The 17728-nt window shown below is 31.7% G+C and overlaps 1 protein-coding gene across 1 annotated transcript; it reads left to right on the top strand.

The window, feature by feature from the left end:
• The first annotated feature begins 4061 nt into the window (after window positions 1–4061).
• On the top strand, window positions 4062–7970 carry LOC131620958 (uncharacterized). The gene is made up of 6 exons (XM_058892159.1): window positions 4062–4341; window positions 5340–5379; window positions 5486–5542; window positions 6710–6875; window positions 7087–7360; window positions 7476–7970. The coding sequence occupies exons 1-6, from the start codon at window positions 4285–4287 to the stop codon at window positions 7665–7667; spliced, it is 786 nt and encodes a 261-aa protein (XP_058748142.1). The 5' UTR covers window positions 4062–4284; the 3' UTR covers window positions 7668–7970.
• Window positions 7971–17728: the final 9758 nt, after the last annotated feature.

The raw sequence follows: 17728 nt of genomic DNA, 5'->3' as shown, positions 1-17728 counted from the left end.
ATTTTATGTTATCCTCAACCATAACAAACACATATTTCACATCGTCAATATATGTATATCAACCACTAGTTACAATCACGACATCATAACAGATAAAACATTCACCATTGTACCTGTACGCATAAACTATAACCACTAATTAAAATCGAGAGTTTTAATATAAAATCGAGTCACAAATCAAAACATCATTTTATTGTATAAATCATTTAATTAGCTTCGCTATGCTCGAAACGACACCAAAATCGGACAAACGGATCAAAAGTTATGACCTTCAGAATATTTTTCAAAAATTGCATGTTGTGCGTCGACGCATAGCCTCCTTCAGGTCGATGCATAGAACTTCTACCACTCTCGGGTAGAGCTTTCAAAATGGGCCGAAGCCCATGGGCCAGCCCATCAGGCTCGAAAATAATTAGGGCTTGGGCCTTATTTTTCGAGCCCATTTACATCCGGGCCTTTTTAAGCCCGACCCTAAAAAATATGGGCCGGCCCGTATGGGCCATGGGTAGCCCGTCAGCTAGAAAAAAATTTAATTTTTTAATATAACTAGAAATTATTCTTTCCTAATTCATAAAGGTATGCTGTAAATAATTTGCGTATTATGTATTTTAATTTATTTTTAGTATTATAAAGGTATAAATATCAAACAAAAGTTGATGGTTTGACTTAATTTCAAACTAAAAGGTTTCATCTTAATATAATTATGTAGATAGTATAGAAAAGACACCATGATATATTCTAATTAAAAATAAGGTTGAAATGAGATTTAAAAAGTTATGATGTAATTTTTTATGGTAGGATAGAGTTAGTACAAATCTTATATATAACAATTTGCTATAAAATAATATCCCATCAATCTAATTATAATTGTTATAAAATTTTATAACAGTTTGTTGTTATGATTACTATAAAATCATAATTGTCATGAATATTTATATCTTAAAATTTGTTGGAACAAGTTATTTAATTTTGTGTGCAAAATTAAATATAATTTCTGATGTATTTTGAATAGATGAAATTAAGTTAATATGTTGTTCTACATTTTAATTGTAACTTATGTAGATTATTTAGAAATCGTAATTTTAGATATGAAATTGATATATATATATATATATATATATATATATATATATATATATATATATATATATATATATATATATATATATATATATATATATATATATATATATATATATATATATATATTGAACATGTTGTTTGTATCCATTGAGTTATGTTTAGGCTGTGGAATGTTAGGTTTTAGGGAAATTGGTTAATATTGGTTGTATTGATCATAAACCTTTGTAAGACTCTTTGAAATAATTTATAATTTATGAAAACAACTTATCACATTTTATTTTGATAAACTCTTCATTGTTGCTTATGAGAACAGCTTCTAGCTATATGAAAATATTTTGACTGTTGTCATTCGGTGTAGGCTTCAATTTCTTCGGAGGACTCTTTGTCTTAATCGGTTGAGACAGTGGTTTCACGTCGCTTGTTTCAGGATATCCAATCTTCCGCAATTGTTCTTTGATGTGGAGTTTCATGTTGTCATCGGCCTTCAAAAACCTCTCTTGTATCGATTCCAATTCGGAAGTAGTAGAGATATTCGATTTTTCTCCTTCGACACAACCATCATCATTAAAACTAAGTCTTTTCCAATGAGGGATAACTTCGTCCATTCTTATTGTCTCGCCTAGTCTCGCTTTTTTAGCAATAACACATGCACACGGGAGACCATACATTCTACTAATAGTGCAACCACACTTTACACTATCAAAACCGACAGTTTCACCTCGTTTGACCTCGTGAAAAATATAGTTTAACTCGGCCCGAGACACATTGTCGATCAATTGAGAATAAAGAATGTTGTCCCTAAATTGATGTTTCAACACTGTAATGTTCAGACCAAATGTGGTTTGTATCTCATTATGTTTGTTTTTGATCATGAGATTTACGATATCCCAATCTCGACACAAGTCACCCTTGCCATTAGCCAACCAAAATTTCAAACTAGCATATGCCGATTCAAGTCTATTGGTGGTTGTATTCCCAAGGTGTCGGACATCATCAGTCCACGCACACACAAACTTCTCTTTCACCTTATCAAGAATGGTGCTTTCAACATATTTCAATAAATCCAGATACTTTTCACATACTTTTCGAAATTGAAAGACAAAATCAACGTATCATTCTTTGGTGGAAGAATTTGCAATACGAGTCTATGCATCCATTATTTGTTCAACAATCACACCGGGCTTCACCGATTTTCCACCTTCGATTTCGACTTGTTTCGTCCCGACTGCGGGTTTAACCTTACTTCTCACATTACATGTTATGTGATATCGAAAAATTAATGCATTAGAAGAAGGAAATACCCTTGTCACCGCATTCATCAAACCGATATCGCGGTCCGTAACAATTGCCTTGGGCATCTCGATTTGTTCCTTCAAAAGCAACCGACACACCTCTAATGTCCACCTAAAATTATCTTCTTTTTCACACTCCAAAAAAGTAAAACCAACGGCGTATATCTTCTTGGTGGATGTAACACCTACCATCTCAAATAAAGGAAGTCGATACTTGTTGGTCTTGTAGGTAGAATCAAGAAGGAGCACTGTCGGGAAAGTGTTGAACAAATTTATCAAATCCGGATGAGTCCAAAAATATCTTGGACCGTAACCCCTTCGTCGCAAGTTCTGTACCGCGACACATATTTGTTATCATCCAACATCTTTAACAGTTGTTGCATCTCACTTTTATCTCCCCTAACCGCCTTATTACTGCGGTACTAGATGTTATACACTTTCCTTATATTTGATATGTTGTCGGGTTCTTTCCATTTCAATGTGGCAAGTATATTTTTCAATTGAACAAGATTCAAGGACATGTCATTAATACGTGTCTTCTCTTTCGGTTTGAGTCGACATACACTAGGATGTCCTTGTAATTTTCCACACATGTCATGGTTATGCAAACCACAAATAACACTAAATCTCCATTTCTTGCTAGCCACCATGTAATCACGGATTTTAAACGGACACTCGCATTTTCTAGTACCCGTGTCGTCTCTTTTAAACTTCCTAGAGGATGATGGTATTTCCCGCTTCTTTCGTACAACATTGTTATGAATGCGTTTCTTCCAGCCGTACCATTATCTGATCTTCCTATTACCGCATCAAAACCAAGGTCAGGTTGCATTCCTACGAATCTATGTGAGCATGCTTTCCCGATCATCAAACTCTTGCTTCTTATTAAAGTCACCACCGACATCTACTGCCTTTATGACTACCCCTTCAACAATCGGAGAAACATGTACTAAAGAAACTAATTCTATTGAGATATTATCGGGGTGCACCATACCTATTCGTAACCAATAACAGAAATAACACAAAATTACAAACTGTTGAAAAAAAACAACCTAAATACCTTCCGTAGATGCACCTACGGAACATGTTCATCTTCAACACGTTACGTAGATGTACCTACAGAAGCAACATAACTTTTTTTAACATAAAATTGATGCATAATGTGAGCAATGCAATAGATAAAGATGAATATTTACCTTAAATTCAGTCTTCTCTTGCTCCATTTGATTTGTTGCACCAAAAAATTAAAGCTTTGGAGTGAAAACGCTATTGATGAAGTAGGGTTTTTTAGGGTGGTGAGAGTGAGTGTTGAAGAAGAAATGTAACAATGGGGGAGTGACCATGCTGGTTCAAACTATATCAGATGCTTCCGTAGGTACATCTACAAAATATTATGGCGCTAAGCCATTTCGTAAATGTACATACGGAACAATTTCTGAACTGAATTTATTTGTAGTTTTTGTCTTTATACACTAGTTTAAAATGCTTTTGTGAATGCACCTAGGAAAAGAAACCATTTTAAAAAAAAAAGAAATGCTTCTAAAAATACATCTAAAAAATAAGAGACATAATTAAAATTTTGTCAGGTGATTAAGAAATTGGATTGAGATTTTCTTTTCTTTAAAATAAAAATAAAAAATAAAAAGGTAATAAAGGCAAGGCGTGTGCTCTCCGTGGAGTTGAATTGAAAACGAAGGTGGGGTACAATACACTGAACCAGAAACCATTTTATTTTAATTGCAACCTTTTCTTCACGTTCTTTCTGAACTACACAAAAGATACAGTTTCGTTCTTTTCTCTTCTTCTTCTTCTGCTATCTAGGTTTTGCCTTCTCCGATTCCGATTCCGATTCTGAAACTTCCAATGCTTCTCTGAGCAACTCCGATTCATTCGCATTGGATTCTTTTCCATGGAGGAGACTTCTTACACTGGTCTCCCTACTAGCCACTTGCTCGGTTCAGTTCCGGTAAGATTTTTTTCCTTCGATTTTTTAATTGCTTTAGTTTGTTCTTGCATGTTCGATTATGTAGTTTATACAATCGATCTTGTGTTTTGGTTAAGTAGTTGAGTTTTGAAGTTTTGCCGATGAAAAATTGAATGAGATTGTGGAAATGGTTGAGGAATTTGTGTTTGTAGAATTGAAAGATTAGTAAATACGTTTGTCGATTAAGTGGTAGTAGAAGTTGATTTTCGAATTTTGTGATTAAATGTGGTTTTGATTTTGATTAATCTTTGAACATTAAATTGATCTAGGTTATTTATGAAAGTGAATTGGTGTATAATTAATTTGTATAATTAAAATTAGATTGATCTGACCAATCGTTAGTTGGTCCAGTGGTGATTGGCGCTGGACTTGGTAGGGAGAACCACGGTTCGATCCCCCGCAACTGCGATCGGGAGGGGGATGGAACCACTTGATGCCAGAACTCGCCCCCGAACCGGACTAAACCGGTGGTATAAAGCCAAAAAAAAAAAAATTAGATTGATCTGAGTTACTAGTGAAGCACGGATACCGGAAACACGACACTTACACTGACACGTCGCCACTAAGAATAATTTGAAAAATGTATAGATTAAACGTAATTAGTGTCGGTTTCGGACACGCACACTGGCACAAACACCTCTTTTTTCAGAGGTGTTGATGATACAATTTATTGCTGTGGTTTTTTCTTGTTAATGACGAGTTATGAGTTATTTTTGGGTATGTTTGGATTGACTTATTTGATTTTATCTATTAGATTTTATCTATTAGCATAAGCATTTGTAAGACTCTTTGAAATAATTTATAATTTATGAAAACAACTTATGACAGTTTATTTTGATAAACTCTTCATTGTGGCTTATGAGAACAACTTCTAGCTATATGAAAATATTTTGATTGTTGAGTTTTCCAAACATGACCTAAATAGATATTCCAACTTGTTTAAATACCGTGGCTTTTGTGTGTTTTCTGTTCGGTTTCAGGCTGTCATAGTTGAAGAAGATAAGACTACCAAACATGTGGGTAAGAAATTATGGCATTGAATTTTTGCTTCTTTACAATGAATGTCTATTGTTTCTTATAAACATATATATAGTCCCTGATGTAAATATGCAAATATTCCCTCCAGTTACCAATGGAGGAGATAGAGGACGAGAAGGACATCAAAATCCTGGCGTTCCTACTGGTATGTTATCAATGTCATTATTTTAGTTTTTTATTTGACAACATGTATTTCCATGGTGGTTTCATGTTGACAGATACTGAATTGTAGATACACTATATTACTTTGTAATGAATTGATTGATGACTGGTACGGAGAAGATTTATCCTTTGTTAAGTTGTTGGTAATCTTAGAAATGATTGACTTAGTTATAGAATTCAAGCATATACTTTTTTTCTTCACATAAAACTGATAACAAATTTTCATGTGCTGCATCGTCTGAATTTCTTTCCATTTTCATTTCAGTTTTTACTGGTTTGTAATCGGAGAATTATAAAACCAATTATGATGTGATATCTCTTTAATTTGTTTCTCTTGTAATCCAATATATGTTTTACTAGCTGTTTTCATACTTCCAAGTATGCTTCCTTAACTCTCTTCATTTTTTGCCTTGTTATTTCGGGTTTTAGAGCCAGCATGAAGTAGAACTGATTTATTATGGGATGTCTTAGTATGTTCCATTGTATAATTTATTACTTCATTTCTCAACCCTAATAATATTCTATCAAGCCAATTTATATTTTGACCGTTTTCCTTGTACTTGAAGACGAACCCTTTATGCAGTCTCTTAATCAAATAAACTTTAATTTTCTCTTTACACTTGCACTGATAAGTTGGCTGATATATTTATTAATTTCAGTTTTTGTTTATATATTTTTTCTTGTTTTCTTATTTATTTCCCAATATGACATATCAGTTGCCTCTTGTTAAAACAAACCAACATTTACAACTTTGAGATATTTTATACAATTTCATCGTGTATTATATGCACTTTAGTTTCATTTTTGAAACCATGGAAGTGTGCAACTGAGTACTAGTAGTATCTTCCTGGCTTCCATGTTCAGTGGCATTAAATGCAAACATACTCTGTGAATGACATTGACACACTAGTCGCATTATTCCGTTAGTAATTGCGTATCTCAAGTGTCAAGGTTCTAACAGTTCATCCTATTGTTTTGTTTCTATTGATTTTTAATAATCTTGAGTGTAGTTTCATTTTTGACCATGATTCACACCCCTGTTGATTTGAATCTGTGACCGGACTTGTAAATAGCTGCCATTTGTATTTTCATTGTCATTTGTTGACATAATAACGCCATTCATTAATTTCTGGCGTGTTTATCCATGCAGAAGCCTTTGAACAACAGCCATCAAACAACTGGAGGGGATTCTTTAGTGTCTCTTCTTATTCACAGTATTTCGATGTAGATACAGATGCTGTTATGACAAGATTGATAAGTTCCTTCAATCCAGTTGGTGGAGACTTTTTCAGCAAGATAGATGCCAACCCTGATTTGTGCGTTCTGTTTGTTTTACTCTTGATGCTTCTATACTTTCTATATTCAAAATAGAGTTACAAATTTTAATGTGGGAGTTTTTTTTAAGGATCTGATTTTAACTTTTCTTCCAAAATGCATAGATTCTGCATGTTTTTTTTTTTGAATAAAAGATTCTGCATGTTAATCACTATTAAATACTAATAGTGTGATTCTTTTATGTTATTATAGATACGGGCTCATATGGATCTCAACGACATTGATTTTTGTACTTGCCTCACTTGGAAATCTTGCCACATTCCTTATGCAAAAACATGCAGATAGCGGAACCTCATGGACCTTTGATGTTAGCTATATGAGTACGGCTGCATGGTCTATCTATGGTTATGCACTAGTGGTCCCAATGGCATACTATTTCTTCCTTCAGTATATGGGTTCAAAGGCTAGCCTTATAAGGTTTTGGTGCATGTGGGGATATTCTCTTTCCATTTTCATCTTCTCTTCGGTAAGTTTCTGCTTTCTCCAATGTGGGAAATCGTTAATTGCTTTTACTGTAAAATATTATACCACAATTCCATTTGGTGTTGCTATCTAATTTATATTACTTGGGATACTTTCAGTTTTTGTTGATAATTCCAGTTGAGATTCTTCGGTGGATCATAACACTCCTTACTGGTGTTGCGTCAGCTAGCTTTGTTGCCTTAAACTTAAAAGCTTACATTGAAGGCAACGATTTTTCAGTGGCAATTATTGCCGCCTTTTTCTTGCAAATAGGTCTGGCAATCTTCATCAAGGTTTGGTTCTTTGCATAGAAATATGCATTGTAATAGTGAATAATAAGTCCCTACTACCTTTGTTAGCCCGCTCCATTGACTATGTGAGTGGAGTCTCTGCAGCAGATTTGGCTTGTTTTTGTGGATTTACTAGAATGGGATTGGAAAGGATTGCAGAGTAATGATCTCCGTATCATTTTGACCTGTTGCTTTGTGAAGACTAATATTTTGGAAGAAAAAAAAGAACAATAGTTGAGTGTAAAATTTAAGTCTAAATGTTTGAAATTTTTTGCACATCTGTGTAAATATACATCTTCAAGTAAATCTCTTTTTTTGACTGAATTATGGTTTGGTTTCTATTGAGGTCTCGAGATCAAAACTATAAGTTGATCAACACATTCTCTAAATTCTGCAAGATACATATTAAATGATTTTCTTAAATTGTAATATGTTGGCCAAAGTGGTTTCTCTATTAATTTCTTATGTTAGAAGACTTAATGTGACACACTGTAAATAAATATGCAATCTTTCGCATAAATCTCAATCTAATACCACATCACTACATTACGCACATTAAAATTCATGAGGTAAAAGTTATTTTCCCCGTTTGTATCTACATGAATATAGTGTGCCACTGCCACATAAGTTTTTGACTATCTGGCTTTGTTGTGAACATTTATAATATATTATAACCTTTCCATTGTAACACTAAGTACACTAAATTAAGTAACCATTATCAGGTGTTTACTGTGATGAGTCTGTCAAAATTGTTTACTACCATGGGATATATGAACCATCTCAGAAGACAAAAACAACTTTGATTTTTTATGATATTGGAGATTGCCTCTGAATTTTATTCGTCCCTCATTAATAACAAAATTGAGAACAGGTGAATCAAGCAAAATAGAACAGAGAGGTTTACTAAAGCTAATTATTGGGTAAGTTTTACTAATATCCAAAGAATAACACTAATAAACATATCTTTTTTTTTTCCATACCTCTTTTGTCATACTCTTTTGATTAATAGACAGGACCACCATCAATTAATACGTTATGTTTTTTCAATTCAAAATACATTGGGATTTTTAAATTTTCAATTTGACTCTTTTACAATAAATTACTAGTTTGTAAGTTATTTTTGTAGTCATTTATATTACCGTTGATCTTTTTCAGGTAAGGAATAACATTTGGTTGTGGTTAACCTGTCACTTAGTTAAAATTGAAAAAAATAAAAAAATTGCACAAATGCAAAATTAAGAAACGGTAAAACATAGTAAATTTAGTTATGGTTGATCTAACCATATTTCAACTCCGGTTAACTGCAACTTTAATAGTCAAAAATTATTTTAATAACAATGGCGAAGAAGTTATTGTTGATCTAGTCCTTCACCCCCTCTCATCATCGTTAAGGATTAGTTTCTTTTTCCAAAAACTTGCATCAATGATAACGTGAAATCAGTCCTAACTCCAAGCAAACCCAGCCCCAAGGGCAAGGCAAGCAAGCCATTGTCTTGGGCCTCATTTTTTTATTATTAATTAGGCCTCAAAATAAAGTAATTAGTAATATATGAAAGCGAAAGCATAACTTAATGAGATGTATAAGTAGCCGAGCGGTGAGGTATCATTCTATTAGGCAACGGTCATTACGATTGCATTTTTACTCGTGCCATATGGGTTTGATATGAAAAATTCTCCTGTAAAAAAAATGTTGTAAGAATTGCCTCAATAAATTTTAAAAGTTTCATTTTAACCCTTTATCAGGCCACATCATCAAAAAGTCTGATGTGACAATGTTTTTTTTAACTTTGAGTGAAGACCTATTTTGGTCCCTCACAAAAATCACACAACCCAAATTAGTCCCTCACAAAAAAAAGGACTCGATTTAATCCCTTACAAAATTAACCGGACCATATTAGTCCTTCTGTTAATATTTTTATCAAATCGGTTTTTTTATATTTTTAAACCGTGACTGGACTGTCACGTTGACTTTTATTTTTTATTTTCATTTTTTAAGTATTAAATTAATTTTTAATTATAATTTAATTTTTAAACAATTCTGATTTAATAATATCAAAAAGACAAAATTGTTTTTTTATAAGGAATCGAACTCAATACTATTAAACAATATCTTAAGTCTTTACCACTAGGCTAATATGCATTCATAAAAAATAATTTTCAAGATTTTTAATAATATTAAATAATTATGAATTTAAAACAAAAATTATAAAATTTATATCAATGGGGTTTCGAACCTCTTTGATTTACTAATTTTAAATAATACACCAATTTAAAAATAAAATTTATTAAATGTAAAACCTCAATATATTTAATCAATTAGAGATAAATTAAATTATATGTAATTGAAATTAAATAACACACAAATAAATATTTATTTATTTCAATTTAATTCAAATTAATAATTAATTAGTTTAATAGTAATTCAACTAATTATTAAAATATTTAATAAATTTAAATTAAAAAATCAATTAATTTTTAAAATTATTTAGTTAATACAAACTAAATAGTAATCAATTAATTTAGTAGTAATTCAATTAAATATTAATATATTTATTTTTATTTGATTAATTTTATTTAGGATTTATATTTTATTAGTTTTATTTTCAAATTTTTGTATTATTTAAAATTAGTAAATATTTATTTTTTGTTATTAGAAATAAGTAAATATTTGTTCTGAATTATTAACTTAAGTATTCATTATTAATAATATTAACAATATAAATTGACTTGTATAGTTGAAAGTGACTATTATTTAACTTGAACGAATTTGAATTTGAGACCCAGTTGGTACAAATTTTAACTTTTTTGTTTTGTTTTAAATTTTACATTATTTAATATTTCTAAAAATTATAAGGATTATTTGTCATGAATATACATTGGACTAGTGGTAAGGACTTAAGATATTGATTAAAGGTCATAGGTTCAATTCCATATAAATTTTTTTTTGGCTTTTTTGATATTATTAATTCAGAGTTGTTTAAAAATGAAATTATAATTAAAAATTAATTTAGTATTTTAAAAAATGAAAAATAAAAAATAAAAGCCAACGTGGCAGTCCAGTCACGGTTTAAAAGTATGAAAAAAAACGATTTGGTAAAAATATTAACATAAGGACTAATATGGTCCGGTTAAATTTTGTAAGGAATTAAATCGAGTCCATTTTTTTGTTAGGGACTAATTTGGGTTGTGTGAATTTTGTGAGGGACCAAAATGGATCTTCACTCTTTAACTTTTTAATAAATGGAATTTCCACATCATATATTCAGCCATTGCAATGACATTAATACCCTTATTAGTTATCCACCAATCAGAATCATTTCACCAACATATCACCTTTCATCATCTTTGTTCGCTCAAAATCACCTTACCTTATTTCACTCTCTATAATCAAAATGCAAAACAAATTTCCCTCACCTTCATCACATCTCACACACAACCACCATCATCATAATCGTTCATAACTTGCAACAACAGTGTTACAACAACTTTCATCATGTAACCAAGCCAACGAAATCGTGAAAACAACCATAACAAAACCGATACCACCTCCTCCTTCTTTCAACATCACCACCATAACAAAATCAAATAACTTCTTCCGATCACAATAACCAAACAAACCTCAAATCCATTTCCAAATTTCTCTTCAGAACTCACATCATTTTCTTCCTTGTTCCTACACAAAACCGACCGAAACAACACTCATTTCTCAGGTAACCACCACAACCTCTGCTCAACCAAACCGTTTCTACTCCACCTATAACAACAACTTTAACTCACAACTACACATCAACTTCCTTTCAACCACCTACAACATAACCTCAAACAACAAACCTTCACTTTTCTGATTTTTCTTTCTAAACACAAAACACCACAAAAACGTCTTTAATCATCATACCACTCTAACCTTCAACTTTACACCAATAATAACCCTCCCAATCTCACTGTTGAAAAAATTAGAAATCAATTCCAAAAAAGAGAAGTGAACGAAAATCGAAGAGGAAGAAGAGAGGATCCGCCGCGGTTCCATGAGGAAGAAGAGAGTTTAGCGGAGAATGAGAGAAAGACGACAGCGAGTCGTCGGATTTCGATCGAAAAAGAGGTGGCTGATTTCTCCGTCCTCTGTTTATGAGAAGGAAGAAGAACGTGATTTTGTTTCAGTACCCTAATCCTCTTTTAATTTCTTTTTATTTTAATTTTTGTTTATTAAATTGATTAATATATTGTTAATTGATATGATTGTTAGAAATATGAAAAGCTGGATAACTAAGGGTATTAATGTCATTGCACTGGCTGAATATATGATGTGGAAATTCCATTCATTAAAAAGTTAAAAAAATCACTGCCACATCAGACTTTTTGATGATGTGGCCTGATAAAGGGCCAAAATGAAACTTTTGAAATTTGTTGAGGCCATTCTTCCAACTTTTATTTGGCAGGGGGATTTTTCAAACCAAGCCCATATGACAAGGGTGAAAATAGGTATTAACCCTTTATAGTATGATTAATTATTTATTTGAAAATTTCACAAATATCTTTTTTAATAAATAAAATTTAGGTAAAATAGATATATAGTTATGTTCAAGTATTAAACTAGGTGCCCAAACTGTACTGAGATACAAGGGTAACATTGAGTTATACCCTCAAATATGGGAGAAGCATATGCAAAGTAATAAATTTTCGATGAAGTTGATGTATGAGGCCCTTCTGCAGGAAGTTAACTTAGTGCCTTGGAGATTTTTGATGAGGAGGAATTGTGCTAGGCCAAAAACTGTTATTTCCCTGTGGTTAGTGTGTCAAGGGAAGCTAGCAACAAAAGATAGGCTTGTGTGGTTTGGAATGATTCAGGATAGTGTATGCAGTTTATGCAAGGAAGAAGAGGAAAGTATTTAGCACCTTTTCTTCGCATGTAGAGAAACTAAACCAATTTGGCAAGCAATCCTTAACTGGCTTGAGGTTGTGCATGACCCTAAAGGGTGGCTGGAGGAAAAATCATGGATACTAAATTATACAAATAGAAAGGGCTGGAAAGCTGGTTTGATGAAGCTTGCAGTGACTGAAACCTTACATGAGGTTTGGTTGTCCAGAAACGACATTATATTTGAAAAGAGAATAAATACAAAGATAGTGGATAGTATTATAGAGAAAATTACACATAGAGAGTAATGATTTTTACTAATCATTGGATGAATAAAAATGCAGTTGTAATAATTTTTAGTAAAATATTGATTACTTGTTAAAAGATACTCACAATAGGAAGGAAATGATTATGCTAAAAACATTACTTATATTTCTTGACATGAAGTTATTTGCCTAGTTTTATCATTTGATGCACATCATAATATTATGTTATATCAAATAGATGTGTTAACACTTTATTTAATAATATTTTTATAAGTGAAGAAGGTTTTGTTTTTACACGGTCTTAAACAATCTTTTAGGGCTTAGCATGAAAAGTGAAGCTACTTTTTAATGGAAAACATTTTTTCAAAAGACAAATTGTTACAACTTTATTTATAAAAATCTCTAAAAACATTTCATAATTGTGCCCAATATATTTTGAGGAAGTATTTTTTTAGTTGTTAAAGAATATTTGTGCAAAGAACTTTATAAGCTTATGACAATAAAGTTAAAGATAAGTGTGATGGATAAAGTTAAGTTTTCATATAACTTCGGATAAGGAGTGCACATATGAAACATACATTCATAAAGCAATCCAATGACAACTAACTTGTATCTTAAGCAATAAAGATTATGACAAGAGCGTAGGTTTGAAGCTATATTTTACTTAACTTCATATAGACCAAATGTTATATTTAATGTATGTATATGTGTTGGATTTCAATCGGTTCCTACAAAACTCATGTAACATCACATAAGAGAATTTTTAGATATTTTAAGGCATAATCCATCATATAAGAAAATTATATGTTCTGGAAAATACCAATTTGCCCTGCTGGTTCTACAAGCTGCCACGTGGATGTCTTAAACACAATTCAATCTTTTTGCTTCTACGATCTACTGCACAACAATTATATGATAGATATTAGGTTTTGGTTTTTCTATCTCTATCTTCTCTTTCTTCATCTCTCCTTCTGCAACAAACCCTAATTTTCAAATTTTGTAAAGTTCTTATATCTCCATAATCACAAATTTTCACTTCCTTTCTCTCTTCTGCTCCATCTGTCATTCTGTTTTTTTTTTCAAATCGTTGGTAACCTCCGTATTTACTCACAAAGATCTTCTTTTGCATACCCATAAATTGTTGTTACTTATTCCTTTTTTATTTTAATAGGTGACGAAATCATACATCAAGTTAAACGATTCTCAATGATGGGTCAACATTCAGATCTATTTTTATGTATTCAGGTAAAAAGATTTTTTTTATTCTTAGTGTTCTTTGAATCTTACTTTTTGACGTTTAGGGTATTTTGATGTTTAGGGTTCAGGGTTTGGATTAAGTTTTTGGTTGCTGCAGTAGAAGAAAAGGGAAAGCCACTTGAAATGCATTAGCAAATAACTTATAAATTCCTTCTTCTTCATGATCTATTTGATTAGTTTTTAAGCTAGATACTAAAAATCTCAACTTTAGGTTATGCATGATTTTGTCTTGAACTTGTTTGTTTTATTGTTGGTATATCATGTTTAATGATGCCATCTATTTGTGTAAACAGGAACTTGAGGATCCCCTCATCAATATCCATGAAAAGAAATCTCAAATATAAATGTTATAGTTAAAGTTACTAGAGTATGATATGTTTTCTCTATATTCAGATTATTATTGAAGACTTCGGCCCAAATCTGCAAATGTTTGGCTGCTGCAAAAAGGTATTTCTTCGATGCTGTTACTTTTATCTAGAAAGAGGTTTGTTTTATGAGATAACAGGGGATGCTTCGGAAGTATTTTCATTGTTGTTTGATTAGAACAAACAAGTTCATATTTGTAAAATGTTTAACTGTATGAATGACAAAAGAAGTTCAGGGGAGAAATGCTTCTCTTGGTACCTATAACTTAATTGTTATTGACAGCTTTGTTTCAGTGGGCTTATTATATTATTTGCTATTTTTTCATTGTCTTCTTTACCCAGTTTAACTGTTACCAAGTGTCGTATGAACAATGACATTTGTTTAGAATCTTCAATTATTTTGTAGGTTAAAGCGTTATTGAGGTTTCAAGGAGGGGCACACAAGGAGTCGTGTTGCTACAAATTTGGTTGGCAGAGGAATTGAAATTGAACGTGTCAATATTGTTATAGAATATGACATACCTGATTCTGCAAACACTTACTTGCACAGGGTATAAATATAAACACAGTTTGTCTTGATTTTTATATTTCATTTATTTTTTTCATTTAAATACAGCCCTGATATGGTACTGATATTTGGGTGTCTTTTTATTTGCAATTAAAAATGAACTTTGCACGATGTTGGGATGGCTTAGCGTATTAAAGTTGTTTGCTGTAGAGTGACGAGGTTGCCGTAGGGATGTATTTGGTGGCGGCTTCAAGTTCTACTTGAAGTTGTGAGGCTCTTAGACTTTAGTGCAAGGACCGATTTGTTATAGCAACGGGTTTCTTGGATATTTTCCAAACTGGGTCTGATGCAAGCTTCTAAATTCATTTTGATATTTTCCTACCTCATTTTGAATTTCATTTTGATATGCTGCAAGTTCTTTTAAGTGTGGAGGCAACTGTTGAAGTTTCAAAGACTTTTAATGAAAAAATTAGGAAGTATTGTGACATGACACTACTGTCATGCGCCTATGCCGGAATTGGGAATGTTTTCAAGGTAAACTCTTTTAATATACTTACCCTTTTAACGAAGAGATTTCTTTTGTAGCCTTTAATGTTTATAATTGGCGGTGCTTATTTCATGGAGGTGCGAAATCTTTTGGGTCATTGTTCATAGCATCTTGACAAAAGTGAAACGATCAAGGTCCAACAGTTCTTGGAATTGCTATGGTAGCAATGGCTGAAGAATTAGGTGTTTAGATGGTTATTCGATTGTGTATGGAGAGCAGAATATCCGGCGAGCTGTTCCTCTGGCACTTGGTCTACTGTGCATATCAAATCCAAAGGTAAAATAGATTTTCCTCCCGACTATTTATTAGTGTGGAACAGATTATGAACTTCTTCTGAAAATGATAGATGGTAGACATCTGTTCCTTTCTTTTTATTCTATTGTAGTATACGTTATAATATAATTTTATGGTAAAACTTGAAGGTTACATTTTGAATCGTCTGCTGGATTATTTGATTTATTTAAAATGTTTACATGATTTCATATTTAGGTATCAATCTCTATCTAACATGGAACAACCAAAGCCACACTCTAATTACCAACAGCAAGATTCTTATTATGTTGTAAATGAAGGTTAAATGCTTGCCTTGATAGTATGATGTGGTTCATGATTCATAATTTATGTTTTTTGTTCGTGAAATTCTGATTTGGGCAAGGTTTTGTTCATCATTAGATTTAGCTGGAAAAAACATCTCTGGTTTTATGGTTGCTGTAATTCATTACACCCTTTATGGTTTTGTCAACACCATATGTTTATTTGTAGTTGGTTTTTATATGACTTTCAATTTAATCAAAGTAGTTGTTATTTTTGCTTTTGCTGGTGATTGCAAAATTCTATTACGTATAACTCTTCTTTTTGCCCCATATTTTTGAATTTTGATTTTCTTGTAACATGAGAGTGTTATCTTAATTTTATTTAGGATTTATATTTTATTAGTTTTATTTTCAAATTTTTGTATTATTTAAAATTAGTAAATATTTATTTTTTGTTATTAGAAATAAGTAAATATTTGTTCTGAATTATTAACTTAAGTATTCATTATTAATAATATTAACAATATAAATTGACTTGTATAGTTGAAAGTGACTATTATTTAACTTGAACGAATTTGAATTTGAGACCCAGTTGGTACAAATTTTAACTTTTTTGTTTTGTTTTAAATTTTACATTATTTAATATTTCTAAAAATTATAAGGATTATTTGTCATGAATATACATTGGACTAGTGGTAAGGACTTAAGATATTGATTAAAGGTCATAGGTTCAATTCCATATAAATTTTTTTTTGGCTTTTTTGATATTATTAATTCAGAGTTGTTTAAAAATGAAATTATAATTAAAAATTAATTTAGTATTTTAAAAAATGAAAAATAAAAAATAAAAGCCAACGTGGCAGTCCAGTCACGGTTTAAAAGTATGAAAAAAAACGATTTGGTAAAAATATTAACATAAGGACTAATATGGTCCGGTTAAATTTTGTAAGGAATTAAATCGAGTCCATTTTTTTGTTAGGGACTAATTTGGGTTGTGTGAATTTTGTGAGGGACCAAAATGGATCTTCACTCTTTAACTTTTTAATAAATGGAATTTCCACATCATATATTCAGCCATTGCAATGACATTAATACCCTTATTAGTTATCCACCAATCAGAATCATTTCACCAACATATCACCTTTCATCATCTTTGTTCGCTCAAAATCACCTTACCTTATTTCACTCTCTATAATCAAAATGCAAAACAAATTTCCCTCACCTTCATCACATCTCACACACCACCACCATCATCATAATCGTTCATAACTTGCAACAACAGTGTTACAACAACTTTCATCATGTAACCAAGCCAACGAAATCGTGAAAACAACCATAACAAAACCGATACCACCTCCTCCTTCTTTCAACATCACCACCATAACAAAATCAAATAACTTCTTCCGATCACAATAACCAAACAAACCTCAAATCCATTTCCAAATTTCTCTTCAGAACTCACATCATTTTCTTCCTTGTTCCTACACAAAACCGACCGAAACAACACTCATTTCTCAGGTAACCACCACAACCTCTGCTCAACCAAACCGTTTCTACTCCACCTATAACAACAACTTTAACTCACAACTACACATCAACTTCCTTTCAACCACCTACAACATAACCTCAAACAACAAACCTTCACTTTTCTGATTTTTCTTTCTAAACACAAAACACCACAAAAACGTCTTTAATCATCATACCACTCTAACCTTCAACTTTACACCAATAATAACCCTCCCAATCTCACT

Source organism: Vicia villosa, linkage group LG7 (assembly GCF_029867415.1).
Source record: "Vicia villosa cultivar HV-30 ecotype Madison, WI linkage group LG7, Vvil1.0, whole genome shotgun sequence".
NCBI classification, from domain to species: domain Eukaryota; kingdom Viridiplantae; phylum Streptophyta; class Magnoliopsida; order Fabales; family Fabaceae; genus Vicia; species Vicia villosa.
This window is presented reverse-complemented; position numbering and strand designations above follow the sequence as displayed.

Coding starts and splice junctions, on each gene's coding strand:
- LOC131620958 (XM_058892159.1), top strand. CDS start 4,285: ATGGAGGAGACTTCTTACACTGGTCTCCCTACTAGCCACTTGCTCGGT. Junction 4,342..5,339: donor ACTTGCTCGGTTCAGTTCCG/GTAAGATTTTTT, acceptor GTTCGGTTTCAG/GCTGTCATAGTTGAAGAAGA. Junction 7,361..7,475: donor CCATTTTCATCTTCTCTTCG/GTAAGTTTCTGC, acceptor GGATACTTTCAG/TTTTTGTTGATAATTCCAGT.